The sequence below is a fragment of the Copadichromis virginalis genome, linkage group LG22 (assembly GCF_057382275.1).
Source record: "Copadichromis virginalis isolate Kocher_CV1m ecotype Utaka linkage group LG22, C_Virginalis_male_GT1.1, whole genome shotgun sequence".
NCBI lineage: Eukaryota > Metazoa > Chordata > Actinopteri > Cichliformes > Cichlidae > Copadichromis > Copadichromis virginalis.
This window is the reverse complement of record NC_140638.1, coordinates 8,754,043-8,767,861: the sequence shown is the minus strand read 5'-3', so window position 1 is coordinate 8,767,861 and position 13,819 is coordinate 8,754,043. Positions and strand designations below refer to the sequence as shown.

The window sequence follows — 13,819 nt, the reverse complement described above, 5'->3', positions numbered from 1 at the left end:
TGCGGCACTCAGACTGTTCTCATGCCACTTCCTCCGAACAGTCTGGATAAATACATTATCACTTCTTTACCCCGTCTGCGGTAATATTTGGCAGGCTGGAGCTCCAGATTTGATTTGTTAATGTGCTTTTTTTCAGGTTCTAACGTTCCAGCCAGGTGTAGTTAATGAAATCAAAGTATTTAACTACGCCATCACAGTCATAATGGATATTCCTGAAGGGTATCCTTGTTAGACGTGTTTTCGCTGGCAAATTGAGGGAAATTTTGCTAAACATTCCTTCGTTATTGTGGCTTCTCACTTCATTAAACCTTTGGCATGGTTTGATACAGCTTTACGGCCTCGCTCAGGTGTGATGTCGAGCGTGCTTGTTAAACCACAGACATCCGTATCTGAGGCTTTTTTGCTCATACAGAGTCCTTTCTGAAATATGATCGCGGGTAGATTTTATTTTTTTTAGTATGTAATGAGTAGTCTTTGCTCAATTTGATTTAATTTCACAGAAATTTAAAACACTTATCCTGTTAAACAGCCACACTATGCTTCATTTTTAACTGCAAGTGGCACAGGTGGTTTTCGTCTCCCTCTTCCACTGGTACTGTTTTCGTCTTGTTATCCGTGTTTGCACAGCCTCTAATATTCATCAGGACCCCCCTCTGCTGCGCATTTTTTCACACCGTCCCCCGAGAGGCCACAAACATATCTGTTCGTGGAAAGTCTGACTCGCGTAGTCTGGAGCCAAAGGTACAGTATAGGCTGCAGGGTGCTGCTGAGGGAGATGGAGGTCTGCCACACTGCTATAAAACTTGCTGACTGGAGAGGTTTGCATGCTTCCCTTTAGCTCAGAATGAGTCTGGATGAGGTGGCGAAAGCCATACGTTATACTGCACAGTAGTGTGTCCAACACTTTTGTCAGTGGTGAGGTAACACGAGCAAAGCATTTGAGCCCGATGTGAGCCAGCGCATTATGAAATGCTTTTTATGGCGTGTTGTGGCTTGTTAGATGTCAGAAATGTACAATTGATGACCAGAGATTTAGGCTATCAGAGGAAAAATATTTTGGAATAAATCTGTGAGTCATACCTGACTCTGTTAAATCACTCAGATTTTATACAGTAAAAGGCAGTTTTACAAATTTTATTATGTTTAGAAGGAATTGTTAGCTTTCTTTTTATTTGTTTGTGCTCTATTCACCAATATTCACATCTGCCATGTGTTACTCATTGCTCATTTACTGGTGCATCATTAAACTCAATAAAAAGCACACACAAAATATGCTGTAATGCAGTGGAAAAGTCCCAGGGTAAAGATTTATCTTAATTATGTAAAGTTTGGTGCAGCGGTTAATACTGTCGCCTGCAAAACTGCACCTTTCCTCGTCGTGTGGAGTGAGTGCCCTGGTGTCCTTCTGCAGTCCAGAAACAGTTTATTAGATTACCAGGTGATTCTATGCACTGAATACCTGCCTGAGGTGATGGAGACGAGTGAAAATAGATGTAGAGACTACTTTACGAATTTGGTAGGGCAGTTATAATTGAAGAGGCGGTCTTTACGGTCTAAAAAGTTGCTGGGAATCAGTGTGTGTGACAGAAGAAGCATTGAAGCTACAGTGTAAAAGACACTGGATTTACATATGTGTCCTTTTGATGAGCTTTTAGGTTAAAGCACTGTATGAATGCAGTCTATTTGCTGCTGTAATTGCTTTTTCTCTCCTTTGCCTAAGTTATACTGAAAGATGAATCCAACCTTTTTTCTGTCTCGTGTGCAGAGACAAACTAACATTTATTGATCGGCACTAAATGCAAAGTGCAGCTGAGGTTTAGAGGAATGTTATTGGTTTTACAGATACTTGGATTTAGATACCAGAAAAACGAATCTTTGTGACTTTGCTGGATAAGATAAGATAAGATAAGATAACCTTTATTAGTCCCACACGTGGGAAATTTGTTTTGTCACAGCAGGAAGTGGACAGTGCAAAAGTTATGAGGCAAAAATTAGAATACAATAAGAATAAATACAGTACACAACTGTACAGAATAGAATAAAATAAAATACTATATACAGTTTGGGTCAGACCTCTGTACTCCTTGTCGTCCCATCAGTGATGAGGCCGACTATTGCAGAGTCATCAGAGAACATGGTGAGAGATCACCATGTTATTAAAATTCACCTCGATAGCATCAATCTCCTCCTTCCTGAGACATTTTCACTAAAAAACAAAAATATCAACCTCACGGTGACAGTAGATAAAAAGTCAGGCCATCGCCGGAGTCTGTTAGACTCTTCCTACGAGGGCCATAACTGCCTGCAAGAAATCTACAGGCGATCTGTCCAAGAGCTCTTGAGATATTTCAGTCTGGACAGACCGACAGAGCGGCTCTGGCGTCCTCCGAGGCTGCTGCTGGCATGGCTAAAGACGATTCCACATTTGAACTAACAACATTTGGCGAAAATGTCGACAACCAAAATTTGACAAAGGATATAAATACAAGATCACGGTTTCCTCTCCCTTTCTGTAATTCTATTTTATTTAGACATAAAAAGTTTCCAGTAATCTATTGTTCAGACATTTTTAAATAATACCTGAGTTTAAAAGAAAAACTTGGCTGAATCTGTGGTGAACTAAAGAACCGCTCTGTGGGACTGACTTGCAGTAACCCAGTAGGAGCCTCATAATGTGGGCCAAGAACATCTTGTGGCTTGTGGCCTGGATTTGACGTGGCAGTAAACTGGGGGAGGGTTCGTGGTGTTTTCTGCCCCCCAACTTTTTTTTTCTCATTGTATCAGCGCAACTCTCCAAGCTGACGTATTCCCTTCGTTCAGCGAGGCTGCTGGATATCTCGCTGCCGGATCGCCTCGTCTGTAGCCTTGTATTATTACAGGCTGGTTCGTGTTGGCAGCTTCCAGCCTTTAATGAGGCAAACAGCGCTGTCCTGCTAATTGTTTGGGAGTTCCTTGGGGTTTCCTGGTTGGAGAGCCGGGCTATATCAGTCCGATCCAGCTGCTGTCAGCCACCATGGGAGAGGAAACCAGTTCCTGGATTACTTCATATCAAACCCCAACATCCACGCTCTACAGCAGATGTAACGCTTGATAAAAATTGCCTCAGTATCTTCCGTTAAATCATATTCATATTGATGATTATCTTTGAGTTTGGGTTAGAGTTAGATGCATGAACATGCCGGTAAAAGTATTTATTATTTAAAATAAACTCCTGATCTTAATCAAAAGATTAAGTTGTTGTCATGTGAAAATTTGAAAAATGAAAACTTGAGTAATTCAGTGACGACTGAACCAAAGCAGCATCTGCTGATAATGAACATGTGATAAGACTGAAAGCCTCAAGGCAGCTACTGAACAGAGCTCGTGTTTATTTTAGAGCCTGCCCAATACTCCAAGTTGTGGCTGATGCTAGTGCCTATATTGATTTTTGGAACCCAAAAATGATCCATCAATATGTCAGCTGATATTCTTTTTAGACACTCGAGCCGGGCCTGCTGTTGTCAGTTAGTCAGAGCATGTTTTGGCATTTGTTAGGACCCAGACGCTCCTCCCCATAGCTCCTCCTTCAGCTGCTACAGGGAAAATCGAGGCCTTTCAAAGTCAGTTGGCAGACATAATCCGTCCATCGTGTCCTGGATTTGTCTTGGGCTTGTCTCCTAGTTGGAGAATCTCAAAACATCTCACCTAGAAGGCATCCAAGATTCATTCTAATCAGATTCTTGAACCACCTCAACATACTCTGTTAGAGAACAACCCCTCGTGAATGAATGAATGAATTAGTCACTCATTTCAGCTGCTCCTTAATCACTCCTGGTTTCTAGTCGTACACTATTCACAGTTTAAGTCCATAGGTGAGGGACGAACAATAGTAAAGGTGACCAAACCATCAGTTTGTGTCCCCCACCTTACAAAGAAATCCCTAACTTGAAATCCTCCTTTCAATGCAGAGCAGAAAATTGGCCTTTTCCACCCGAGAAAACTTATTTCACAAGCTGCCGTGAGTTTCACTCGGTAACCCTGTCTGCCCCGTTGTTAACTTACTCTGCTGCAAATAACCCACAGTCAATGCACTGATGAGTATATGCCCATACTGCTACAGGCTATCTTTAATAGACCAACATATCAAATATATTAACCACTATAATGCTTCAATTCAATTTCTTTGATTCTTCCACGAAAATCTTGTTTAGCAACCTCCCTTTCCAGATTATGGCGTAAAAACAAATTTAGTTCCCTCAAAGTTTTGATCAAAACCACATATTTATTTCCTTTTGTGAAATAAAATAAGGGCAGATGTTACCATGCGTCTCTGTGTGTTTGTGGACTTGTTTGAAGCGTCTCTGTCGCTCAGCTCTCTTAAGCAAATCAATGTGACCCACATGACACAGATGTCACACTAGTGCTGGGCCTATTTTTAGAGCTTTGTTGTAAACACACTTAGAGATCGATAGATTGACTTTATTTTTTCTTTCAATTAGACCCTCCACATCAAATGTGACACCACAACGAAAAGTAGGCCATGGTAACAGGCACATAAACAGTACATGCCGTGGCCTCACTGAGGCAAAAGATAAATTTTTACTGCCTGCCTGCCCTTCCTTTGTTTCATATCAGAATAAACTGAATTATGTCTTTTTTACTGTTTCAGTCTCATGTGAAAGCCATTGAGCCAGATGTGGCGCATGATGATGCGTAAGAAAAACATCTGCACGGCATAATTCATCCATGATTTGGATAGTTACCGGACAGGTGATGACATGATGTGGAGGCCTGACGATGTCTTGATGTCCTAAATTTACAGCCGGCGGCCTGGCTCGACGCGCGCGTTGAGAAGTCGGTGTAATAACGTGCCCCTGAGCCCTGAACTCGGCTGTTATATCCTTCCACCTCCAGATGCACAGAAGGTCAAAGCCAGATCAAATAGAGGAGAGGAGGTCAGTCGGTTCAGTCGGGCCAGGAGAGCACACATGGCGGTGGAGCGACAGACTGTAGGAGGGTGGAGATGAGGGTTTGGGAGTTTATTTCTTCAGGTTCAAGTATGTCTTCTGGTAACACCGGTCTCACATTCGCATGAGTGGTGGCAGTACGCTGTCCTGGTGACGCACGCCAAAAGCATCTCGCCTTACCATATGCACACAAGAACAGACCGTTCTGATTCTACTGTTACAACAACAGAACCTGAAGCTAAATTCTGGAGAGTTTAGATTGCGTGCAGCCAAGTCAAGCCTCCTTCAAGACGATTTCATGACCTCAGCTGCAAGATGGAGTCCACTGCACAAGAAGTCACTGCCGGTTTGCACTGATGAATCATTAGAGGCTTTGCAACGAATTTCAAATGAAGCACGAATAAAAGTAGCCGATGATTAGCTGTAGGTTTATTTTCCAGTCTTTTTCCTACATTTGCTGAGGTGATCAACTTGTCAACGTTGTTTAAGCACCAAAACTGTGCTGCTGTTATTGCGCAATGTTCGGCTATGTCGTTGATTTAAATTGTTGCCGCCGCAGTCATAATTTTCACGATGCCAAGCAGGTCTGACAAATGGTTCAATTTTCAAGGATAAGTAGAAAATCCTTAAATTTGAAAAGTTGTAGTCAGCAATATTCTGAGTGAAGAAAAATGCCTTGATTTATTATTTGAACTTCAGCACGTCATCCTGACCACATGCCTAAATGCACTGAGTTGAGTTTCTGTTTGACTGGCTGATTAGTTATTTGTGTTAATGAGCAGCAGAACAGATGTTCTTAATAAAGTGTGTGTATTTTCATTTTTATGGATCCGCTAATTCATTAACTGGCAAATCATTTCAGCCCCGTTCATCAGCATGCAGCTAAAACCTAAAAGGTTCCTTTGCAGCCTTCTGTTTAATGTCTGCAAGATGATTTTGGTACAAAAGTGAAAGATTAGATCAAATACCTTTGACCTAGAAGAAGAGGAAATGCGAAGATTTTACCTCTAATTTTACATTTTAATAATGCCGGGGAAGCTTGTCGACAGGAAGTGATTTAAAGCACCTGCTGCCTTGCCTCCTTGCCTTTCACCGACTTTGTTTCTTATGAGGACACATTGCTGTGAATCTCAGCCTCATATTTGCATAATAGCTTCAGTGTGTCCATGTGTTTCTGTGCTACGAGCAGGAGTTACCGCTGCTGTACTGTAGATATCAAACATGCCAAACAGATCTCATTGTTCCTTTATTAATCGCAGTCCGTCAGCGAGCCAAGCACATTTACTTCATGTCTAGACGAGCGTAACGTATCTCTCTGTAATTGCAAACAGCTTCGGTGAGAATCTAGATGATTTTGGCGTTTTGGTACGAAGGTTTTGCATCCACACATTTAGGTGATTATGACACACTTTTATTATTTTGTTTTTCACCATGACAGCCTCCCACGCACACTGATTCCTTTTTGGTGGGTATGTGTGTATGCTGACATTGAGCAACACATGCAACCCATTATATTTTTGCGATAGGAAGTGTGGGGTATTTCTGGTAGGAAGTGTCCGTGCCAGTGCTGGGTCACTGAGGAAAGAGCTGCTCTGTTGCCTGCAATGAAAATAGATGGTTTTAAGAAGGAAAAAAAAACATCTTCCATTGTGTGTGTGCGTTGGGGGGGGGAGGCTGCTGCTCTGACCAGCCAGACAGAGGGAATTCCTCTCTCAGCCCTCTGGCTTGGTTTCTTCAGGCCAGATCCAGGGGTCTTCCCCTTCCCCTCTCACATTTCTCATCATTATGAAAGGGGAGCGGACGTGGGCTTAACCTAGATACTGGGTTAAACCGTAAACAGCAGACTAATGAGGGAGAAACTGACTTCCAAGTAATAAATGTGTTTACATTCACAGTTTAAAGAACAGTAAAAATCAAGACAGACGAAAAACAACACAATCAATTATAGTAACCAAAAATGACTGATGTCGGTGCATTCATATGTACGTATAGGTTTTTCTTGTGTAGCAGCTACAGTCAGTCAGACTGTGTAGCTGCTCTTTGAACACGGCACACCATCTGTACACAGCTGATAAAAAGAGATAAACAAGTGCACCTGGAGGCAGCAGGATGTTGCATCATCTCTCCTGATAAAAAAATGCCTGGGGACCTCCAGTGTAAAGTGATTCTATCAGACTGACTCAGAGGAAATAACAGGTTCTGTATGGCTCAGAGGAGTTTTGCTCACACTGGCAGAAATAGCACCTTATAAATGTACTAACAAGTGTATAATAGCCTTGTGCAATGAGAAAAGCAAAGTTTTACTAAGCACATTTACTTTTTCTGGGCTCTCTAGTTATCCTTATAAGGGCATCATTTTAAAAAATGCATGTATTTGATGAACCCAACAGCGAACAGGCAAAGTTAGACCAAGCCTTTAAAAAACAAAAACTTTATTAAAACCTTCATTTTTTTTCATAAAGCTTACAGATAGAGCTGGAAGCTTTGCTCCTATAGGCTCAGACAGCTGGGGAGCTTCATGTTATACTCTGTGATGTACTGAGCATTTCTTCTTCTCTCGCCTCCTCCTCCTCCTTTCCCTCCCCAGGTGTTTATATGTCACTGCTGCATGTGTTTTTCCTGTCTCCCTATGCTCTTTATTTTCTTCCTAACAGAAAGAAACCTCCTGCAGACCCAGGCTCGGGGAGGTGCCCCTTTGAGCCTGGGAGGCGTCTCCTAGTGCTACTTAAAGGAGATTGTCTGATTGTAGGGGGTTTTCTCCGTTACTGCGTAGCTTCTTACGTTGCAGCACCTTTAGGAAGCTGTTGGTGTGATTTGGCACTATATTGAATTGAGATGAATGAAAACTCTGTGTGTGTTAGATGTTATAAAATGTCAGTGTTTGTTTTTGTGTGATTGCTGAAACTATTTCAGGCTCATCTTATGCAAACTTGCTGCAAGAATTAAATGAACATTAGAAATTCAAAAGTAATAATAAAAATGAGCCAAGAATTAATCCGTGTGTTTTAAAGACTTTATCAGGTTTTATCATGAATGTTTATCAGTTGACATTTTTGTGCTGAACTTTACTGCACCAACTGTTTTTCTTGGTTTTTATTTGGTTATATCAATGCACTATAGCCTCTTTGTTAGGTTCAGGTTCAGAATAATTCCCTTCAGGAGCAGTAACCCTGCCAAATTAACACTGTGTGCATAAAGGTGACACACTGCCCACTTTGATGAAAACACTCCGAGACAAAACTGCGAAAAGAACTGAAAAGTGACCAAAAAAAAACATTGCATCAATGTTTCAAGCTTGGACTGAATAAGAAGTGAAAAAGAGACTTAGAACGGGCCTTTTTAGGTATTTTGGAGGAAACCTGAAATCCTGATCATCCTTTTCTCTCTTTTCCTTTTGCAGTAAACGAGATCATCAGGAACGACTTGTCGAGCATCTCCGTCCACAGCCACGCGTAGTTTCCCGTCACCACAAGTGACAGGAATTTTTTTTTAAAAAGGGAAGCACCAAATGAATTTGACATTATGCTCCACATGTTTGGACTAAGGCATGCAGGAAGCAGCAAAAGGAAACGCAAGGAGAACAATTCTAAATGTATTGTCCAGATGATCAGGGTCCAACGTGTGCCTTGTTTTTCATATATAATAACGTTACATAGAACCTATCCAAGGTATAGATTACATGACTGACATGTAAGTTAAGTATGTAGCAACCAAACCTGCCATTTCCAGCCTTTACAAGAAAGTGTGCTTTTAGAGGACCAAGATTTGCTTTGTTGTTGTTGTTTTCTTTGGGTTTTTTTGTTGTTTTGGGGGTTTTGTTTGTATGGCTGCGGTTTGTAAATGAGTCGGTGCCCATGAGTTGTGTCATTTGTATATAAATTTGGATGTGTAGTGCTCCAGTTTGCATATCTGGCTTTGCAGAGAAACCATTTAAAAGACAAGTGCCTTTTTGACTGGAAGCAAAAAGACATGGCCTTGGCTTCACATATTCAACCTCAAAATTTCAAATTAAATATATTTTAGGGGCAACTTAACTTACATTTTCCTGAACAGTGGATACTGTGGGCAAAAGTGACAATTAAGGGATTATGGCGAATGCAAGAAGATAGAGTACATGCAGCGTAACTTGCATGTAGTCAGCAAACTATGTTGTCTGTTATACTGTGATGTCTGTCTGGAGTTCAGCCTTTCATTTTGGAAATGGAAAGTTGGATTTTTCCCCATCATCATACTGTTCAGACATAATTTTCTTGCAGAGAACCAACAACAAGCACTTATCCACTAAACTAGTGGCAGTTCCTGTCAATGTTTCATTAATGCAGGGGTGGAGCCAAGGACAGCCAAAGGTGAAGCCAACCAGGACTTCGAAAAACTATAAACAAAAAAAATGGCACTAGCGATAGTCCTGGATGAACTGAAGCCGTATCCCAAAAGTGAAAGTTTGCAGGGTAAAGGTTTTTCCTGACAGACTATAGATGTAGTTCAATTTGTATGTTGTAGTTAAATACCTTTCTGTGTGTCAGCACTATTTGACACATTATGGCAACTGCTGTATTGATTTCAGCCATGAAGTGGGCAGCAGCGGCGTCCTGACTTACATCCTTAACAGACAACTAGCAAATGGCTAGTGTTTTGGGCAAAATTGGTTTCCTTTCAGAAAAACCAAAAAGCATGAGTGTCATTTTATTTCAATTTGGGCATACACATTACACTTACAGGAGCTGCTCAGCCATTAAAACCCACACCACGAAACTCCTGGTACACAGTTTTTGTGCTGTTAATGTGAGAGGAGGTTTGGAGCTCTGCAGTTATGCATTGGCGACTTGTACCCAGAATGCACGGCAAACCTGCTCTGTAGCTTCACGTGGTCTGACACACCTCCACTTTGCAGTAATACAACTTATAGTTGATTGTGGAGGGAAGAAAGCAACTGACTTGTTTGTAAGAGTGGCATCCCCTTACAGTACCACACTCAAATTCAGTGAGCTCTTTAGAACAACACATTCATTCACAAATGTTTGCAAAGGCAGACTGCATGGCTAGGTGCTTAATTTCATACACCTGTGGCAATGAGACTGAAAACACCTGAACGATTGAGAGCTGTGTCCCAATACTTTCATCCATTATCGGTACTGTATCAGCAAAAAGCAAAGTAGAAATGGGGGTTTTGTCTAGCATGCTTGTATAAATAATTATCTTAGCCATCCACTGAATCCTAATCATTGATGACTATCTGTTGCAAGCCCGGCTGCGAACCAGTTTTTGTGCAATAGCATTAATAGGAAGTGGAATACTTCTCTTTGAATGGCTCTCAGCTTGTTTAAGAGGGATGCAAATAATCACAGAACTGGAGTTACATTTAGTAACCTCTATTTTTCTAGCAGAACTTTTTTTGTAAACACCATGACCATTTTAACAGCTCATCCATCAGTTGAAATTGTAATTATCTTATGAACTTTAGCTTCAATTTAGCAGCATAAGACTTTCTAATTGTAACTGAGTGTTAAATGAGCCCTCATAATGTGCTACTACATGCCTGCATAAGCAAATGATAAGTGACACAAAAAAAAATGCTAAGCTGGAAAAATAAATAGTCATCTGTTTCTGCCTGGCCACCCCATAAACTTGTCTGGCTCAGCCACTGCATTAAGTTGACAAGTCATTTCCTCCAACCCAGCCGTTAACTGCTTTTTACACCTTTTTTTAGTCATTTTTAATAAAAAAGAATACATACAGACTTGAAAAGTAACAAATAAAATGTTAGCTGCAGTAATACTGGTTCGACTTTTTAAAAAAAATCATCTCAGTTTTGATGAAGCTTGACTTTTATTACTCCCTGGAAGCTATGCAACATGCAGGTAGCATTAATCTCTGAGAGAATGTAAACATTCACCGTCATATCTCTAATCCAAAGATTACTTTGCAGCGGTGAACAACAATACGAATATACACACATTTTTGTTTTTGTATTTTCATATTTATTCTCTTAGCATGAGCTCAACGTTTATTCACGTTTATCATACAGCTTGTTTTAGACGGTTACATACTGCATACTGTGGTTTACCTGCTAATTTGTCAGCGCTCGCACACTTGTTCCCAGTTTTATATGTATTTATGAGTCTTAATCTGTGTAACTGAAGAGCATGAGAGAAGCCATACTGAAATGTTTCAGAGGAGAAGGTTACTCTTTGTCAGTAACTCATAACTCTCCTTTGTCATATTTTGTGTACTTGTCAATAAATAAGCCTTCATCTCTTTGATCTGCGTTGTCTCAGTTTTACTGTAGGAATGAAATCAGCAGTTTTATATGTACATTATGTGTGTTGTCACAACAAAGGCGGCAATTTGTCTCATCGCCTTAGGTTAGAAAAAAGACTAAAAGAAATCATTAGTTTACATACTGGTAATATGGTAAAGGTAATGGACCAAAGGTTCCCTCGTAATAAGTTTGTTATACTGAACTTTGAACTACAGATCTGTTCAGAATTTATAATATCTGGCATAAATACATTTATTATTAATCCTCAATGTTTCAAAGAGCACAGAGAGTGTGTTATTTTAGCTTTCACAGCACACAATATCCTCTCCTCTTTTACCAAAGATATGAAAACATAACAGCCAGCTGTTGGGATTCATTAGATAACTGTGTATAATCATTACAACCATTAAATGCTGCCCTCGCTGCTATATCTTTTTAAAAAAAAAACTTTTCATAACTGTCATTTATAATTGTCAATTCTAACTCGACTTCAGTTGTCAATCTGTGGATTCATAGCAGTGGTAGGAAACCTTGAAGTACTGCATGTGTTTCCCACATTTGTTCCTCATTTTGTTTTATTTTTGCAGAGCAGAAGTTGCATCTCCACCTTTCCTGTCCTCTTATGTTGGCTTCTTTTGTGACTTCTTGATTAAGGCCAGACCCACGCTGTGATCCTTTTACCGGTGCCGCTGAAGCTGCTGTAAAAAGGTGGTGTCGCTTTTTGCATGCAAGGAGTCACAAAAGCCTTCAGGATAAATGTCTCGCTTGCTGGCTCAGAGTTATCTACATGGGAGGGGCTGTAATCTGAGTTTCCTTGCTCTGAAACATCCTCTAAATTGTGAGACGATCATGTTAGGCTCCACTTCACCTCAGTTTGTGCATAAAGATCAACCTCAGCTGATATTTGCTTTAAGCACTGGGTCAAATGTTGTTGTTGAAGGTAACTAGGTCATGTCAGTCATGTTCCATGTTACACATCATATACAAATCAGGTTCCAAGAGTGTATTCATTTAAATATGTTATGAATGAATTGAAATGAATGGAGGGCAAAGGGTGCCTTTTATTACGGTAAAAGTAAAATATGAACACTAAAGAAAAATTCTCAGTAAAAATATCTGTTAAAAAAAAACTTCTCAAACCTTGATACATTGCATGTGTGTTTTTTCCTAAGTCAGAATTAAATTTAAGCAGTGAAACGGTGAGTGACAGTGTTTATAAGTTCTTTATACTGAGTCTTACTATAGTTGTCAGTGTGTTTATTTTACGCGTTCGTGATAAACACACACTTATATATAAATTGGGGTGTTCGTGATTCAAACGAGTACTTTTGCCAACTCGCAGTATTTTTTATTGTATTTATTTTAGTTCTAACAACCAAATGCAGTGTTTATTTTACATACTGAATCCAAAATTCGGCGGTTGTGTTTGCAGTGTGGGGTGGAAGCCTGGATGATTCTAGCCCTCAGTGAGTTAACATTTAGACGTTGACTTCTTAAGTTTTGAGAGTGCCAGTTTAGGAAGCCAACGTATGACTGAGGACCTTTTTTGTTATTTTACAAGGAAAATGTTCCAGATTAATGTCTGCATCATCGATGTACTGGTTCATAGCTGTTTAGCCATTATTGCGGTGGCATTTCTTGCCAACAGATGTATTCATCAGTGTTAGGAAGGTTATAAGGACTATAAAGGTCAAGGTGAAAATAAAGAGAAAAGCTCCTTTCTCCTTCGGCTTAAGTTTGAGAAATCTGACCATTGACTGTATAAAAAGGTGGATGCTGGCACTGTGAAGTCATCACTTTGTCCATTTTGAAGTCTGAACTTTAAGTTTATAGCTGATGTATCTTCATTTATCTTCATTTTCTTGATCCAAAAGTGACCATGACATGTTCACTAGCATGCTATGTACATTATATACGGGAAATTACCCCCTAACTTTAGTAAGCTCGGTTAGCGATGCACATTAACAGATACCTGCAAAGTAATGGGGACATAAAATACTAGAACAACCATCCAAGCATGATTTCGTCTGACTCTGAAAATCTGATATGGAAACAGCGATGTTAAAATCACAGTGGCTACATCTCTCATATAGGCTACATTTATCACACTAACAGAGAAACATCATTAATATAAAGTGACATGATATAACCAGAAAAAATATTGATACTTTTTACAACAACTAAGTGTTCTTGGGATTATCAGAGCTCTTGCGTGAAAGCAGAAATCAATCCTGCAACCATTAACTCCCTGACTGGTCCAGTGTTAACCAGTATCTGCTCTTCATTAACAAATGTGTTTGATTGGAGCTAAAAATAAATAAATAACATAACCATTCATTTCCAAAGCAGAAACATTTGTGATGCAGCAACATAAAATGTATATTCAGAAAGAAAAATAAAAGTACTGTTCTGAGTCTTGTGTGATAACCTGTGTGCTCCTGATAGTGCTTTCAGTGCAGCGTGCAGGATTTCTTTCTCAGTTATGGTCCACACTGACACCTTGTGGTCTGTGGGATTTCTGCTTTGCCTAACACAATAAATCTCAGCGCTCAGCTGCTGGTTTCTTTACATTTGTTTTTCCTTTATGTTTGAGAATGTCACAGCCAGTACCGTC

General features: G+C 40.1%; 1 protein-coding gene across 1 annotated transcript in view; it reads left to right on the top strand.

Annotated features, from left to right (window-relative positions):
- The window catches only part of nfatc1 (nuclear factor of activated T cells 1), a 49,500-nt gene extending 39,851 nt beyond the window's left edge, over positions 1 to 9,649 (top strand). Inside the window, exon 10 of the mRNA XM_085445398.1 lies at positions 8,347 to 9,649. Coding sequence (XP_085301524.1) covers positions 8,347 to 8,402 — 56 coding nt within the window. The 3' untranslated portion in view covers positions 8,403 to 9,649. The remainder of the gene's footprint in view (positions 1 to 8,346) is intronic.
- Positions 9,650 to 13,819: the final 4,170 nt, after the last annotated feature.